The sequence below is a fragment of the Quercus robur genome, chromosome 10, assembly GCF_932294415.1.
Source record: "Quercus robur chromosome 10, dhQueRobu3.1, whole genome shotgun sequence".
Lineage (NCBI taxonomy): Eukaryota > Viridiplantae > Streptophyta > Magnoliopsida > Fagales > Fagaceae > Quercus > Quercus robur.
In genome coordinates, this window is record NC_065543.1 from 53,957,471 (window position 1) to 53,974,642 (window position 17,172).

The 17,172-nt window shown below is 32.2% G+C and overlaps 2 protein-coding genes across 2 annotated transcripts; both read right to left on the reverse strand.

Annotated features, from left to right (window-relative positions):
* Positions 1–225: 225 nt before the first annotated feature.
* On the reverse strand, positions 226–2,446 carry LOC126703143 (bidirectional sugar transporter SWEET12-like). Its single transcript, XM_050402062.1, has 6 exons — positions 2,256–2,446; positions 1,921–1,957; positions 1,602–1,812; positions 1,332–1,493; positions 1,097–1,216; positions 226–903 (listed from the first exon to the last, which is right to left on the reverse strand). The coding sequence occupies exons 1-6, from the start codon at positions 2,296–2,298 to the stop codon at positions 625–627; spliced, it is 852 nt and encodes a 283-aa protein (XP_050258019.1). The 5' UTR covers positions 2,299–2,446; the 3' UTR covers positions 226–624.
* A 6,160-nt stretch (positions 2,447–8,606) lies between these two features.
* On the reverse strand, positions 8,607–11,615 carry LOC126702994 (bidirectional sugar transporter SWEET12-like). The gene is made up of 6 exons (XM_050401877.1): positions 11,469–11,615; positions 11,145–11,181; positions 10,840–11,050; positions 10,373–10,534; positions 9,981–10,100; positions 8,607–9,209 (listed from the first exon to the last, which is right to left on the reverse strand). The coding sequence occupies exons 1-6, from the start codon at positions 11,512–11,514 to the stop codon at positions 8,934–8,936; spliced, it is 852 nt and encodes a 283-aa protein (XP_050257834.1). The 5' UTR covers positions 11,515–11,615; the 3' UTR covers positions 8,607–8,933.
* Positions 11,616–17,172: the final 5,557 nt, after the last annotated feature.

The following is a 17,172-nucleotide window of genomic DNA, read 5'->3' on the forward strand; positions in this document are numbered from 1 at the left end:
ATGCAACTCATTGCTAAATTTACTTGGAATGCTCCCCTCTTTTTCTGAGAAGGCTCAGAAAGTTTTTTTTTTTTTTTTGGTGAAAGGCTCAGAAAGTTAATTAATATAGGATGACATATATGCAATAATGGAGCTTTGGAATTCATGTATGTGGAAACTATATATATAATTGCATGGCCTTTCACCTCATAGACATGACAAGTAGTACTGCTTAGAATAAAGCAGTTAAGGTCAATAAATTAGCTAGCTTTTTTGCATTGCATTAGCATGATAAAAAGACAAATAAAATTACAGAGAGAGACCCTTGCCTTCCTTGAAGACTTACAAGTACTTTTTTAAAGAGGTAATATTAGGTGTTTCGGATATTTGTATTCTTATACTCACATGAGGGTGAGCTCCATAAATGTGAGACTTATCCTTATATGAGTGAAAGAATACATACATCTGAAATATCTTATATTTTCTCCCTCATAAAACACTAATTAAATGACTAAAACCCTACACACTACAACATGCAAACTAAACTTTAGAAACACATACAGTCATTAATTAGACCAATACCATGGATAGCTAGCTAGCAAAGTACAATAATATTAAAACCACAAGTACGTCCCCTTGAAAAGGCTAAGGGTTAACAGCTGACTGATCATCCTTGCGTTTATTGGGTTCTTCTGCTTTTTCCTTCTCACTTATATCTCCATTTGCATGGTCATTTCCATTAACATTTTTAAGTGCAGCTACAGGATTCAGTTCTGGACACCCAATTGTGCCTAGCTTAACTACATCAATGATGTGCTCGGATAATTGTTGCAGCTTCGGCTCCTTCATCTTTTTGGCATTCTTGTAAAATACGTAGAGGCTCATCTGAACTATGCCGAAGATAAATCCCACAGTATTTGGAAGCTTTTGATTATGCAAAAAAATAAAAAATAAAAGAATGATGTTAATAACAATATAAAAAACAACGAAGGATAATACTAAAGTTACTATCAATTTCACTACAAGATATTTATAAACTGATTTAAAAGTTACACATAAGTTGTAAAATCTATATGGTAAAATTTGACGAGTATTTGGAGGTTTGTAATGCACTTACAGCAATGTAATGGTCCTTGAGAAGAAGGCCATAAAAGAACCACATCACTGCACCTAAGGTCAGGAAGAAAGATAAAGGAAATGGCATGTACTCCACGCTCTGGGTTCTTATAACTTGTCTCTGCAGAATAAATGATGGTTGTAAATACATGAGTCATTTTTCACAAAAATAAGATAGGTCCAAGAAAAAACTTTATAAAGCAAAAGAAACATATATTCTTTGAAGTAAGGCTCACCATGATACAAAGTGGGGCAGCAAATACACATAGGTTGAATACCAAACAAATCCATCCAATAATTTGTAAACGCTGGGAGCCTTTTGCCAGGAAGAGAGTAAGTAGAAGCATGAGGCCAAACCCCAAAACGTTTAACAGAAGGAGAAGCTTCACAGTCAGGATCTGAAAGATTTAGACCATTATTCAATTAGAATACAAATATATTTTGATAATTAAAGAAGAAACTTAACAACTTAGTAGGAAAAAGTTGTGAAATCTATATTTTTATACCCTGGCATTCTTGGTTGCATAAAATACGAAGACGCTGAGGTAGATTGTTTCGATTATGCAGCCAACTGCGTTTATGGTGATGAGAAGCTTTGCATCCATCTTAAGCAATGCATAATAGATCCACAGCATTGAACTGAAGAGTGCTACCACATATGGAAGTGATTGAAATCCTGCAGTAGATTTCTTCTTGTATATTTGAAAAAATGTTGGCCTGCAACGAAAACCAAAACATTGAATCATATATTTAGACCCTTTCTCATTGATTAGTCAACTTTGAGTTGGAAAGAAAAAAAAAACAGTGAGCTAAAGCAGCACTTACAGTGGAGCTAGGAAGACCATAAATGAAATGACGTTGCCTGCAACAATTAGAAAACATGAATAACAAAGTATGTTATTAGTTCTTTGAAGAATTTGCATAGTCATATATCACCTTCCTAGCTACAACTTCATATACCAAATAGTTAGGAGAGAATTTTTGAAATATGAATGTCATGAGCAATGCATGTCCATTAAATTACTTAACGGACTAAAAACGAATGTGCATGCACAAAGTTGCATTGAAGTATATGATGTTAGAATATCCAAAATAATGTTTTCAAGCAAATAAATTTAAATTTTCTAACACACATACAATTACAGTTTGTGACTACGTACCTAGTAGCCCAAAAGCAAAAGTCAAAGTTTGGTGAGGGGCCATTTTTCAAACACAAACTAAAAATCCTCCTTAACTACAATTGCCTAAAGACCTTTGATACTCTCTCTATCTCTCAATAGCTGAAGTATTCAAGAGAATGCTTAGCTGCTATCTACTAACTCTCAATTGACAATGGTACGAGTTTACAAGGTGTGGGCGAGAGTGAATTTATAGTGAGTAGGGAATGGTCAAGTTGCAACTTGAGTGTGTGTGAAGCATCATGTAACTTTCGGCTTTTTGTCTATTTGTTAAGTCTGAATTGTAGCCCATTGAGCCTCACTTAGTTTCCTTTAATCTAACAAAACTATACAGTAGCTAAATTAAGTCATAATCTCTCCAATTCTTAGTATGCAAACATATGCCATTGGTCCCACTTAAGTCCTTTATGATGTGTCGTGGTTTTGGAGGTTTCCAGTGAAGTTCTAACTAGGAGCTTATTAAGCTCTTGAAGCTTCCATGAAATGTATCATGGTGCAGCTCTGCTTCATCTAAGAATATTCATATGGTGACGAGGTAAAAAAAAAACTCCATTTAACAAACCAAATGACAGTAATAATTATGCAATGACCAAAACCAAAAGGTTTCATATGTTATCTAATGTTTCAATAAAATTCTCATATTAATTCTATGACAATGACTAGAAGAGAGATTAGATTATAGTATTATACTCTAAATGGGTAAGCAATGTGAACTTATTACATATATTTTTAGCTTGTAGTTATAAACAGTTTTTTTTGGGAGTTGGTTATATTTGTGTGAAGTGATGTTTGGCTTACAGCTACTACAAACTTATTATCTGTCTTACACATTGATTTGAGGGAATTTCTTAAAGATGAAAAAATCCAATACATTCGAGCTACTTTTTATGGACAATTGCACCATTTTCAATTAAAAGTTCACATTTTAATTAACTTTTGTCCCTTTTACTAATTCTTTCTTAACTAATGTCTAATAGTCCCGTTAACAAAAAATTAATACTAAAGACATATAAATTTTACAATAGTTAAATTGACAAATTTTTATTGATTTTTATCTGAACTTATCATTGACATTATTTTTTTATTACCGCTAATAATCTGTCATATTAATCAATTGGGTATAAAATTTTTTGGGTCCATATATTTTCTCTTAAAAAAAGCCCTAGTATTTTCTTTTCGATAGGTTTAGAGGCACAACAAATTTTCAGTTGTTAAAGTAACAAGTTATTATTGGTAGATAAAAAAATAATACTATATAAGAATTAGTATAAAAAACTTGTTAAGTTTAACTGTTGTAAAAAATGTAATGAAAGTATTGTATCTGCAGCATTACCCTTTTCCTTTTCATGTGTGATATGTTAGTAGCTGCAATCATAATGTTTCTTATTTCATAAAAAGACATATACTCTTCCGTTCCACACAGTATGTTTTGTTTTACAAACAAAACATGAGTTAAACCTACATTTTTAGTTAAAAAACACGCAGTATTATGCAAAAGAAACATGCCCTTCATAAAAAGTATTTCATTCTGTCATTCTAAAAAAACAAAATAAGAGAAGAAGATATATACAAGGTGGGGCCTATATTAAAATGGCATATTCTCTTGTACAGTACGAGACAAGTTTTAAGACTTAATTCCTCTCCCCATGGAGAGTCCCTTAATAAGCTTTTTGATGTGTAATCGCACTTGATGGGGATTGAGTTAGTCATTTTTACTGATTTGGCATAAAAAAAAAAAAACAATCAAGTTGTGAATTAGAGGCTCAACATCATGATGAAAGATGTGCACTGTCTTTGCTGTCCAGCCAAGACAGTATGAGACAAGTTTTAAGACTTAATTCCTCTCCCCATGGAGAGTCCCTTAATATACTTTTTGATGTGTAATCGCACTTGATGGGGATTGAGCTAGTCATTTTTACTGATTTGGTATAAAAAAACAATCAAGTTGTGAATTAGAGGCTCATCATGATGGAAGATGTACACTGTCTTTGCTGTCCAGCCAAGAAATACCTTTTCTTTGTTGATCAACCGCGTGCTTCACATACTAGGTACTGTTATTTCTGTCTTTGTATTAGTTTTCTGTGTACTCCTAGTTTTAGAATCTCGTAGCCACTTCCTACTCACATGCTGACAATTATTTCATGTCTTCCCAAATTGTGTGTACAAGTGAACGGGATGTTTCCTATAGAGAGCCTAACATCCTTTTTAAATCATTTAGCAAAAGAGAGCCTTATAATACCATTTTAATCCATCCATTATTTCTCTTGATATTTTCAGGGCTAGCTAGAAACAAGCTTTACATGCATGCTTACAATTATTACAAGCGAAGGGGATGTTTTCCTATAGAGAGACTAACATCTTTTTAAATCATTAACAAAAGAGTGCCTAATAAATACCATTTTAATCCATTGATTCTCTTTGATATTTTCAGGGCTAGCTAAAAACAAGATTGACATGCAAGGACTTCACCGAAGAGCGAAGACAGCTATAAATGTTTTACAGTATTTTTCTTTCGGTGCATGTGTTTTTCAGTGGGGGTTTATTGGTGACATTGGTAAGCCTAGTTGACATCAATATTGTATTTTCCATTGGAATTGGTAACAGTTCTTTAAAAACTTTGACATCACTGATTCACTTGCTCCTAATTTCAGAGACAGAAATAATCTTGAAAACTTCAATAGGGCCCATCAACAGCTAAAGAGCCCCATAAAAGGCACTTTCTTTGGGGGGTTCGAGCCTTGGGGGCGAATTTCGAAATGCATGAACTTAACACAGCTATAAATTATTTTCAGGTTTTTTTGTGTGTTGGTGGGTTTTAACGGTGACATTCATTTATAAACTGGCTGACAATATTAATGCTTTCCCATTGGAAATGATGATAATTCTTTAAACTTTGTCATTCAGCAAAAAAAAAAAGAAAGAAAGAAAAGAAAAGAAAAGAAAAGTTATAAATTAGGACATATATGTGCGTGGAAAGGTTGATTTGTACCCTAAGAGAGATGGGCAGGTTAAGAATATAGGATTAAATTAAGGTTCCTTAAGAGTTAAGATGATGAATAAGCATTTTGGTTTCAATTTTTTTTTTTAATACAATGGTTAAATGAGGTCATGCCAATAAAAAAGGAAAAAGGAAACTCTATAAAGGTTCCCTTACACTGAAATTATTACATTTGAAACAGGAAATCTTTTTTTTAAATGGTAGATTTGCATTTTAGAATCAATATGTTCCTATACCATTCAAAAAACAAGACTTGATCAGAATAATTAATAGATAAAGGTTACTGTAAAAGGGAGAATCATTCTCTAGCTAGAGTAGCGTGTTAGTGCACTAAGGAATAATTTATGATTATTCTATTTTTTCATATTACTTTGTTTCCTTAAAACAAATAAGGAATAATTAACATTGCGTCAAGTTTTGTCCCTTGGTTTGAAGGGAAAGTCAGATGGAGGGGCTTCCACTAATAAGTGCTTTATGGTGTAATTTTTGGTTAATATTACACTAACCAATTCTTTTTTAGTAACCCTAGTAGTAGTTCTTCAATTCCACTATTTGATTATATACGTTACTTTTTACCTGTTAAATATCAAGAAATCATAGTAAAATACAATTACTAAATTTAATATCATTTTATTGGATATATATTTCCTTTAATCCTCTGTGTTTTTTTAGAGATAATTACAACTTGTTGCTAATCCTCTGTGTTAGATATTAGTGATTTGGTCTTATCCACAATTTAGTTCATAAATTTTTAATTGTTACATTTTACCTACCAAAAACTTATGTGATTAGAAAATGATTAATTTTATCATTTAGCCATTATTTCAACACTATTCCTCATGTGTTGAGCTAAATTCCTCTTAATAAGTGAAACTATGCTCTGTTACTATGATAATTACCATTTATCTCAAAAGTTAAATTGTTAGTGACGATGAATTTAATCATTTAACCATTATTTTAGGTTTTAGCAAATTGATATTATTACTCAAAGTGATATGCATGAATCTGATGTAACACTCGATCGTGGGGATGTTCAAAAAGGCGACGACGCCAACAGGTTTAATCAACACATCCCAATAGATGAGTAATACTAGGTCGTAGTCAGGCATGCACATTCGTTGGTATCTCAAGCACATTACACATCTTGACCTTTTCATCTCCAAGAACTCACCATTGATTGGTGCTTATCAGTGGTTATGCCATTGCCATCTTTTTGTAAGAATCTCATTTCCTAGTCCTCTAAAAGTAATATATTGTCACTCATCATATTCCTCAACTGAGTCTAAATACAAGGCCTTATCTGATACTACGACTGAGCTTTCATGGCTCCAGTATTTATTGTCTGTGCTTGGTCTGGTCCTTCCTCATGCTCCAATTCTTCAATGTGATAATGTACTTAGGACCTAATTACCTCATAGCAAACCCTGTGTTTCATGCCAACACTTGAAGATAGATTGACTTCCATTTTGTTCATGACAAAGTCGCCCATAATGCCTTACGACTTTATTTCATATCGACTAACTGGCTGACATCAATACATCATGACCAAAAGGATTCTTTTCACTAAGATTTTTCTTCCTACATGATAAGTTGAGTCTCTCTTCTCAAGACTCTTCAACTTGAGGGGGCATTTTACACAAACCTTAACCCTTGTATTTAGCTCCTAAGTGTTTTTTTAATCCATCCACAATCTAATTTTGTACTCTCAAGTATATAAATACAATATGCTGAGTGACAATATATTCAAATTTATTGTGTACTTCAATTAACAGAATGTAATTAAATAATGCGTTAGTCTTTGATGGAAAATACCATAGGATAATGTTTAATTTGTTACAAAGCTAAAATATAAGGGTTAATTGTTCATTAAAATTTCAAGAATGAAATTGTTACTTACATTAATGGCTGACCTATGTAAAAACCCTCAATTATTTTTTTACAAACAACTAAAACTTTTTAGTATTTTTAATAGAGACATCCATAATTCAAATCTTTTAACCTCCAACTATCGTATTATCAAAAAAATAGAAAAAATTGTTATTGTTGCCTGATCATCTTGACTCATTACCATTCTTAAGATTGAATCTTGGCCCTAGAACTACGAAGTTCTAAGGACTATTCTTTCTACTGCATGCACTCAAGTAGTTCTCCAACTATTTTGTTTTTGGTCTAGATAAACAACACAATTCATGGAGGCCATGATATGGGTGATTATATGCGAATATCATAGAATTTAATGGTACATTCGAAATTTTCTATTATTATTTTGACGTAAGATTGGTTTCTTTCCAGTTTCCACTCCTGTAGTCATGTACTGAGATTATTGTCTGCTAGTACAGAAACTTTGTGCAAGACTGATGGAATTTAAAATTTATATCCATAACACGATATATATTTGAATTTATTAGGTTTATTACGATCTATACATGGAAAATAACAATGAAAGAAACACATAGTTGGAGATGATAAACTATGGTCGAATTGAAAACACGTGCATAATTAGGATGAATATGCCTTTTCTTCTATAAAAAAAGGATGAATATGCTTTTCAGGCTTTTTTATTTTTATTTTTTATGAGAGCTTTTCAGGCTTTTATTATTAGTTTTTGCCCTTGATGGAGTCGTTATGTTGGGTCTATATGGCTCTAACTAGCTACTTAATTTGTAAACTTAATTGATTCTTAAAAAAAAAAAAATTGTAAACTTAATTGTGTTTTTTAAATGTAAACTTATTGGTTCTCAAAAAAAGAAAAAAAAAACTAATAGTTTTTTTGAATAACTAATAAAGTTTTTTGTTATCAAATAAGTGAGTTGAAATCAAATATTGTCTACATAAAAAAAAAAAATCTATTAATGTCTTGATTCGATGATAAAGAATAATAATTATGGAGATTATAAGTTCTTATTGTACTTATATTTTTTTTTTTTATTTTTTTTTTTTATATAATGAAGTGATGTCCAAACATTTGGCTAGTTTTTTTTACTCTATGCCCATAAGACATCCCAAAAATCCTATAGATTGATTGTATCTATATGGTGGATTAAATATAAAACTTTTAGCTCTACAACATGTCTTATAGACTAATGAACCGACCTTTTGAGAATCTCACTGGGAGTACCATACTTATAAAGGTTAAGCACAAGTTTTGCTGTATAATCATTAATCCACCCTATTATAATGTATACTACTTTCGTCCCAATTTATTGATTTATTTAGAAAATTCAACTTTAAAGAACATCATTTGATATGTTATTTTTTAGTTAAAAATATTCAAATTACCAAAACTACTCATATTAATTTAAACTCTAGCGAAATAATAGTATTGACTTTTTAAATGAAATAAAACATAAATTAGAAATTTTATTTATTGGTTTTTCAAAGATGATTACATTTTGGGATATGTCAAAATAAAATAGAAGACCAACCATTTAGGACGAAGGAAGTAGTGTTATAAGGAAGTAGTATTATAAGCGGTCACCTTTTTTTGAACATTACATGGTCCACTGGGATTACACAGACATAGAGAAACACCTGAAGATTAAATAACACTGACCATTACGTACACCATCTTCTCTATTACACATTTTTTTACAATACTTGAGAGAGAGAGGTACAAGCAAACCAAACACAGCATGGAGATGGGTTTGGTACAAGTCGAGTAATTAAACTTCACACTTAACAGATAATAACTGGCCTTGGTTGGATGCTTCCGTGGTTTTCACATCTTGATCTTTTTGTTCATGCTCATTTTGAGTGTCACTCCCTTTTTCATCTGAATTGGGCTGAGAGCACACATTTGTCTCAGACATGCTCAGGTTTACAATATCAGCTTTGCTTTCTGATAGCTTTTCATCGTCTATAACTGTCTTGTAATTCTTGTAGATCATATAAAGTACCATCTGAAGCACCCCAAAGATGAAACCCAATATGTTTGGAAGCTGTAAAGAAAAGAGACAGAATATTATTAAGGACTTGCCTTGGTGAATTGGATTTTACTTAAAATATTATAGTTTATTTTCAAGATCTCTATCTTATGTGCGTTTTTTTGGTTGTATTTTTGAACAACATATTTATTTTTTTAACCAAAACAGACCAATAAAAATAATTTTATTGTCCCCCCGCACTTTAAGAAAAATATCTTTTGGAATAGTCATTGCTATAAAATTCTTAGGTTTCCAAATTAATTTCACTATTTTAGAAAAACATTCACTGTATGAGAATTTGATCGCGACTCAAATAAGAAGTTGATGAGACATCACTTTCTATTACCTTTTTGATGTGGTAAATTTTTTTGATAAAACAAAGGTATTGTCACAGTTAACGTTTTGAGAATCTTTTGATTGCTTTTATTAACATAGAAAGCAAAGCACTTTGTTTGTATGTTATATATACAAATTTGAAAATACAGAAATATATATATAAACACATATACACCACACACACACACGAATATAAAACACTATTTTAGCAGCCAACAAGTATTAGTGGATTCGCTCCAAAGTTAAGAGCAAAAGAGGTATAGAGTTTTCTTTTTGCTTAAACTATAACAACTTTTGTTAACGGTGGAAAATTTCATTAATATTTTATAGTATTTAGCAGGAATTCAGGAATCCCAGAAAGATTTTTCTCCTGTTTATTAATTCAGAGATCGAGGACCTTCTCTCTCTCTCTCTCTCTGTGTGGCTGTGAGGCTGAGATCGAGAACTTACCGCAACATACAAATCCTTCTGTAGTACCCCATATAAATGCCACACGATTGCGCTGAGTGTGAGAAAAAGTGATAAATAAAATGGCATGAACTCTACGCTCTTCGTGCGTATGACCACCCGCTACAAAAGTAGTAAAATCATGCCTGGATAGTTAGTTAAACATAAGTGAAAAATATAAGCAATAAATTAAACGATATAACATTTTTTTTTTTAACTATTAATATCACCTGGTGTAATCAGTGTATAATAGAAGTACTGTAGGTGATAAATCATGTGAAAATTATGTTATACTAATAAAGTTGTATCTTTTTTATTGTTCAAATATAAATTAAAGAAGAAAGAGTAGATTCCATTAAAAAAAAAAAAAAAAAAGAGTAGGATTAGGTCCCTACCATGATGCTTAGAGGTGCTGCAAAGACGGACACAGAAAAAGCTACACAAACCCAACCAAGAACTCGGACACGAGTTTCTCCTTGAGCTAAGAAGTGTGAGAGAAGAAGTATCAAGCAAAATCCCCCGAAGTTCATCAGAATAAGAAGCCTCAACGTGAAAATCTATAATCCCAAAGTCCAAAATATTTTGTTAGTGCATTATTTGAGAAATAGGTCACTTCAGCATGAAAGGGAAATATATGGTTCTAATTGCAACAAATGTACGTACCAAAAAAAATAACAATAAATACAAAGAGAGAGAGAGAACGTGAAAATCTATAATCCCAAAGTCCAAAATTTTTTGTTAGTGCATTATTTGAGATAGGTCACTTCAGCATGAAAGGGAAATATATGGTTCTAATTGTAACAAATGTACGTACCAAAAAACAATAACAATAAATACAGAGAGAGAGAGTTTTATTAAGTACCCTGGCTTGCTTTGGTGCAAAAGCGATGTAAATGGCAATGTAAATGGTTTCCACAACACAACCGATTGTGTTTGCAGTAATAAGAAGGATTTCATTAGATTTAAGTGATGCATAGTATAACCAAACCATGGCGCTAAATAGTGCAACCACATATGGAACTGATTGAAACCCTTCTGTTGATTTCTTCTTACAAACCCTAATAAAGGTTGGTCTGCAATGGATTTGGAAGATTTTATTGTAATTAGTACTTCATTTCACTGAGGCTAGAAACTTTAAAAAAAAAAAAATTTGAGCAAGAAACTTACACTGGGGCTAGAAAAACCACGAAGGATATAATGTTACCTGTAAAATTGACATTAAAGAGAGAAATTTAGCTCTTCTAGCTTCTTGCATCAAGAAAATGTAGGCTTTTGAAATATACATGCACTTGTAATGAATAAATTTAATTATTTAACCATTATTCTAATATAGAATTACGTAATATATTAAAAGTTAGAACTCTCTAAGTTTTCGTATATGTTTTCATACTTGAAATATTTTTGCTTTTGTTACGTGAGACAACTTGAAAAGAAAAAAAAGCAGAGGAATAAGAGAGAGAATATTGATAGAATTTAAGCATAGCTATATACCAAGAATGCCAAACGAAAAGACCAAGGGACTGTGAGTGGAAACCATCTCTATCTCTTTTGGTTAAAACTTTCTCTTTCTTTGTGTCAAACACAAAATTGAAAACTGAAGGAGCAAGGTTTGAAGGTGAAGCCCTAGCCCTAGCTTTCTTTGACTCAAACTTTGATATATATCTATGGACAGTTGTTGCTCATATTAATAGAGGTAGTAGTCCATGTCATTGCATGAAGAGTAGTGATCAATGAATCATCACTTAGGTGGCCATAGTACCAAAAAGCCGTGCACCCCACAATCAACATTATGTGCCAACTCAACATAATAAATTATTTTGTACATACCTAACAGTATTTTCTACCCTTATAAATGCCCTCCTTTCATGTCACCATCCCAATGTACTTACATATCCATAATATTTTATCTTTTTTTTTTCACAATTATTGGAATGGTAAGTTATAACTACATCACGTTTATATAGACTAAATAACTGATAATTAAGTGAACATTTGGATAGAGCTGAAATGATTTTTCAGTTGTGTTTGAGACCAACTCAGTAGATCCGTGCACTGTTCACGGGACCCACAAGTATTTTTTTAAACAAAATTGTACTATTTACACATTTAAAAATTACTTTGCTATAATGTTTTTAGTTTTCAGTAATAAGCGGTATCCAAACAGATCTTAAGTGTGCGTTTGGGTTAGGATGAAAAATGAAAATTATTTCACTTTTCAGCTTATTATTGCTACTATTTATAGGCCTCACTGCACTTTTTGGCACTATTTATGGGTCCCATTGTACTATTTCAACTAACTTTTACATTTATTTATAGTATTTTCAGTAATAATTTTTTAGTTTCAGCAAAATAAGCGGTATCCAAACACACCCTAAGTCTAATATCATTTTTTATTAATTCTATTCCATAGTGAGAAAGATTGTGAAAACTTTTTGTCCCTATTGATGGGCCAAAAATTTATTGACCCATTGTGATAAATTAATTGATTGATTAGTCAAGTTTATTAATTAATCAAATTAACATGCAGTATACGTGGCAACACAAACAAATCACCAATTAAACTAAGTATGCAGCATAAATTAAATTGACACGGTGATTTATTTACAAATGGGGAAAACCTACACGGCAAAAAACCCACCAGGTGATTTTAAGATCACTACTCCCGAGAATCTACTATTATCAAAATAAGCGGTTACAAGTAAAGGAAACTCAGTACCTTATACCAACTTACAGTTGGATCCTTACCTCAATACTCAATTGGACTTGTTCTGTAGTGACAACCTCTCATTTTAATACACGGCTCCCAATACGTGACTAACCAATTGCGCGGATCCCAATACACGACTTGATCACCAACTTGAGAAGGATGTTGGCTGCAAAGTTCTTCAATTCATCCAGACAATGAAGATCATGAAGTTTCTTAATCACAAAACCTTATGGTGTACAAACACAGCAGCTTCTTCAAGAGAAAGAAGAACTAGGGCAAGCTAGGTTTCCGGTCACACTCATCTTTACACTTGTGCAATTGTGCTCTTGTGCAACTTCTGTAACCTTTTACGTCCTTTAAAATAATCTTTATATATGTTTAGAGTTGTGAGAAAATTAAGAAAGCCCAAACGTACATTCACGGATTGGATGAAAAACAGTCCTGAAAAACTGAGTTTCATAAACCTCGAGCCAGCTGTCGAGCCACGGGTTTCAGCAGTTTTTTAACCTCGATAGATGCTAGCTGTCAAGTTTTAATGAACAACACTTTTTGACTTGATTTTTGGACTGATTTACATGGCTTTAATACTTAAACTTGAAACCTTATTTCTTGAAGCATTAAACACATCCTAGATCTATCAAATTTCAAGTAAAGTGCGTTTTGTCAAAAGATTAGCCAATTACATAAAATAGTGACATATGTTCCTATCATTGAATCACATATGTCTTAACACCTATACCAACTATTCTCCTCACAAACCATTTAGCAATAATTTCATCATGTACAACTACCAAAACAAAACCCAACATCGCCACTTAATGACCTATAATTGCACAAATGTTTGATACATCGGCAATGTTCAGCTTATGACATGTGTACGTGACATGAGGTAGTGAAGATGCACTATTTCAAAGATAACCTAATTTTTTTTTCCAGTTAAGCTTGTTTATTTGGTTGATATATTATCAATGTTATTGCGGTCTATCTCATATAGCTTTTGACTCACGCGTGAACAGGGGATTCAAAGTCTTGTTTTTGTTGTTCCAAGTGGATCCATTCGATTGAGTGACAATTATGTGTATCTACCAGTTTCGTTAAGAATATTGGCAAACCCCACTCAATTGTTTTTTAATTCTTTTTTTGATTGAATGTAGAAAAATTGTAATAGAAAAAGTGAGAAATATTATATTGAGTTCGCGAATGCATTTCGTTATTAATTAGTAGGTAAAGATGAGGGTTTGAACTTTGAAGTGGTAGGTGGAAGGGTTAAAATTTAATTAAATTTGGGCACCTGGGAGGATAAGATCTGCTAAATAAATACACTTATGATTTGAAATATTTAGGATTAGCTAAGCCGATCCCAAATCATTTGTATGATTATAATGCATTAAATTTAACAATATATAATGTGAGATATTTTCATCACAATATCTTAGAAGATTGACAATGATCTCTGCACGTGTCTTATATGCATAAGTTTGGAGATTCGCGATGGTATTAGCACTTAAAGGCATTTTGATTAACTTTTTAGTGAGTCCAATTAATTGACCAAGTTTAACTAATTATGTTGTGATTTAAATGCATTATGACCAAACTGAAATAGGTAAGAAAGCCTATTTTCAGACAAAGAAGATAAAAAAATAAAACTATAGTAGCTAGGAATAGAAAAGGAAGGTCCCTTCCTTTCCAAATTTCTCCTCGATGAGAATATGACGGTCGAAGGATATTCATGATATTAGGTTGGATTTATGTTCAGTCGCTCTACTCGCGGAGTAGATACCTAAAAAAAGAAAAGATCGGATTGGAATCGATGAATGTAACGTAACTTTTTATTATGATTAATAATTAATGAGTCTAATAGACCAAACTTAACTTTGCTACTTAACTTATGTTTAGGTTGTGGTAAGTGGTGACTACAGTAACGAAACTATTCATATAGTATAATAATTTCAGGTTGTGGCAACTACAAAAAGGAAACTTTTCATTTATAATTGTGCAATTAGTTCAGATTTGTGGGGGCTAGAGGCTCAACGTTTTGTACCTTAGCTTTCTAACTTCTTTGCCAATTTGTACTTGAAAACTCCATATCAACAACTAAATGTACGTGGCCTAGTTTGCAAATCAATGCAACTTCATAATGCTAATTCGATTGCATATGGTAGGTGTGAATGATTAATGAGAACAGTCGTATAAGGGTCCTACCTTTTTCTTGGTGGTGTACGTATGACCTGATGGCTTAAAGTTATGGTCCCTAATTAATAATCTTTTCTATAACAGTAAATCAGTCCAATCGGACAGATGTATATAACAAATAATTGCTTTTCCTTTGTGATTTTGAGATTGATACGCAACTATCTCTACATTTTGATGTTCAGAACGCTGCCTGGCCTAGATACGCCAAGGGGGATTCGGTACTTTGTTGGGAAGAAAAATCGTAGAAAATCATGTGATAGTTAAACAATAAGCATTTGTGGCATGGAAAAAAAAAAAATACCATTGTTATTAGGACATGCAGCTAGGATTGGTCGATGTAAAAATGATATTCTACTGGTCATAACTGATATTATGCACAACTTTTGTAAAAGTATTATGTGTCTCTAACTAAGACCTAAGAAAGAAAGAATAATGCACCAAAATGCGGGTGCTACAACAAACATTGGTGATTGTTTCTATTTTTTTTTTTTTTAATCAAGAAATTCATTGAGAACAAGCTGGAACCTAACAACAAAGTACAAACAACAAACAAACAAAGCTCCTAGAAACATTAATAGTTGTTTCTTGTTGTAAGTGAATACGGCAAAATCCAGAAATATAGAATCATAAAACAATTCATATACATATCGACAACATTTCGTTCTCATAATAAAATTAGAAGCTTCCAGCATGTATGAATTATGAACATTGTCATTACACAAAGATGGCACGCATGAATGATGAATTATTGTGAAACTTGTCCCTACTGGTTCCATGTTATCTTCAACGGAAAGGGGTGGGTTGCAAAATTTATTATGTAGGACAAAAAAATTAGCAAGGCCAGGTAGAGATTCTAGAGAAATTGGATAAGTCACCATCGAAATAGAGGGTTTTTGACACTTGGAAGACTGCTGCATGGACACAACATTTTCCAGAAATTGATTGACCCCATAGCTTATAGCTAGACACCACTCTGTGTTGTGATAAGCGATAACCCTTGTGTCAACATCATTGCAGAACCAATGCATGGAGCATGCACAAGTACGTGATGTCATTCAAATTCACTCTGTAAAATTTTTTTAGAAGAAAGTTATAATTTACTGCTAATCTCACAATTTGAATTCTTCAATTCTTAAATTTTTGAACTTTGTGTATAAAAATGTGTCAATTGAGTTACAAGACAAAGATTATCTTGAACATTTGAAGTTAATTTTCTTTTTTTGAAACAATTTATAGTGTAATAAGACGTGACATGAAGCTAATCATGATCACTAGCTAATTTTCTGTTTTACTTATTAAAGTTGGATATATAAGATGGATTATCCCAAACGTTTTGAAATTATTTTTTTTTCTTTTCCAAACCATTAATGATTTAAGACGTCACATGAAGCTAATCATTGATCATTAGCTTTTCTATTTTTGTTGTCTTTCATGTTCACTACTCTGTAATCTGTATTATGAAAGCTGGACAAGAGATTATCCCAAACATTTGGAATTAATTTTCTCCTCAAAACAATTAATGATTATGATGTGACATGAAGCTATTCATGATCATTATCTATTCTATTTTCGTTATTTTTTTTATATGTATTCTATACTTGTTTTGTTTTATTTATTTATTTATAAATAGATATTAAGAAGTATAAGATATAAAAAATTTATTAGAAATACTAAGACATGTTAGTTGAATTACAAAACTTTTAGTTTATTTATGTTATTTTTATGATAGTTTAGATCTTCTTCGTTAATTTTGTCATATTAGATTAGTTTGACTAATTTAGAGATGTGTTAGGACTTAGGTTTTGAATTTTTTTCAAAGATAATTTATTTTATTTTTGCATATTTGTTTTCTATAATTTTTATAGATTAAAAGTTTTTTTTTTCTAATTTATTTATAATTTTTCAAATAAAATACATTTACTACTCCTGAAGTTTGAACTAATGCTAATCAGGTCTATACGACACAAGGGTCCTTCGGCCCACTTGGGCCATGAATTTCAACCCTACAGTGTGGTCCATGGCTCCAACCCCTTTGTCCAAAACTGGGCCCTAGGCCCATTGGATCCATGCCCCTATGCTTGACCCAAAGCCCAGTGGGCATGCAATCCTGAATTGTACACCTCATAGATCATAGTAAGAGACTTGCCCGGCCAACACATCTTGACTGAGAATGTAATCACTCAAGGATACTATATCTCAGCTGCTCAGTAATGCCCTAGGGAATATCGCTGCCAAACATCCCCCTTAAGGTGGGAACCAGTTCCAAGGCCCCCACTCCCACTCCTAACTAAACCC